This window comes from Emiliania huxleyi, assembly GCF_000372725.1.
Source record: "Emiliania huxleyi CCMP1516 unplaced genomic scaffold EMIHUscaffold_6099, whole genome shotgun sequence".
Classification (NCBI taxonomy): Eukaryota; Haptophyta; order Isochrysidales; family Noelaerhabdaceae; genus Emiliania; species Emiliania huxleyi.
Window position 1 is genome coordinate 59 of NW_005197427.1, and position 1,433 is coordinate 1,491.

At 60.2% G+C, this 1,433-nt stretch overlaps 1 protein-coding gene across 1 annotated transcript; it reads left to right on the top strand.

Annotated features, from left to right (window-relative positions):
* Positions 1 to 734: 734 nt before the first annotated feature.
* Positions 735 to 1,356, top strand: EMIHUDRAFT_257370 (hypothetical protein; the record flags this gene model as incomplete). The annotated part of the gene is made up of 4 exons (XM_005764046.1): positions 735 to 817; positions 894 to 977; positions 1,109 to 1,213; positions 1,275 to 1,356. Coding segments are annotated over 4 exons (354 nt in total), but the record flags the coding sequence as incomplete, so codon positions are not given.
* Positions 1,357 to 1,433: the final 77 nt, after the last annotated feature.

The window sequence follows — 1,433 nt, forward strand, 5'->3', positions numbered from 1 at the left end:
AGCGCCAAGGGAGGGATGCGGATGGGAAGACGGCACGCCGCCACCACACAGGGATTTTTAATTAAGGAGAGGAGTGTGGTGCTAGCCGTCGCCCACCCTTGTGGGCGTAGTCTGCCTCTTCCTATCTCTCTTCGCAGTCCCTCGCGCCGATTCTCGCTGCAACCTTCATGCCACCTCGCGGTCGTCCACGACCCTGTAATAATTCTAAAGAAAGAAAGAAAGAAAACAGACAAAGCCAAACGAGGGATGGGGGAGGAGGACAGGGTCCACACCTGCACGTGTAATAATTCTGAAAGAAAGAAAACACGCAACCCAAGGGAGGGATGGGAGGACGGCACGCCGCCACCACACAGGGATTTTAAGGAGAGGTGTGTGATGTGCTAGCCGTCGCCCACCCTAGGGAGTCTGCCTCTTCCTATCTCTCTTCGCAGTCTCTCGCCGCTTCTCGCTTCAACCTTCATGCCACCTCGCGGTCGTCCCACTCTCGTCGTTCTCTCCCTCGTTCTCTCTACTCTCCCATGTAATAATTCTCTCCCGCGGCTCCGGGTTTGCACTTGGAGCACTTGGAGTGCAGTCGGCAACCTCACATCCAGGGCCGGTGAGCTGAGAAGCGCATCCAGCGGGCCGGATGATCGGCATCGGGCTACGGGCTAGAGAGCCCTGACCCCTAGCTAGCAAATTTCTTATGAACTGAACGTTTCACTGCGCCGCCCGGCACGTTGGCCCCTTCTCGTATGGCGGACGCGGACACGGGCGGCGTGGAGCCGGTCAAGATCTACGAGAACACATTCCGCCTGGAGCCCACGGAGGAGCAGCGGTCCGGCGACCCACGCTCCGCCCGCCGGCCCATACGGGGCCGATGCCGACTCATCGGCGCTGCAAGCAACATATAGGTTCAAGCCGTCGGTTGCTGTCAATGCGATGAAGGAGACGCTGGAGGCCAGCATGTCGTACACGCTGGAAAAGGACGAGGGCGGGTGCGCTGCCATCACTAGGCGAGACGGTGCACGCACGCGTCGCAGACGACCTGGGCCGTGGCGCCACAACGGTCTGCAAAGAGAGACTTGCAGAGCCCGGGCTGACGCGTTGGTTGTGGTCTGATGCGCAGGCAGTACGTTTGGGAGTACGACCGGGAAGAGGCGGCCGACGTTGCGAAGGAGGTTTCGCAAGAGTGCACTGCGAGGGTGAAGGCGGCGTTGGGCGAGCAGCCGAGGTCTTGGCACCCCGCCCCGCTTCCTCGCCGTGCGCCCGCCATTTGGCATATTCTCCCGCAGGTATAAGCTCATCTGTCATGTTGTCGTCTCGGAGAATGTCCAGCAGTCGTTTCGCGTCTCGTCGCGTTGCCTGTGGGACAAGGTGCATGGTATAGTGCCACGACCCGTGTCCACTTGCAGACTTGCCTTGCATCGTCTCGCTCGTCGAGAGCAAACGAG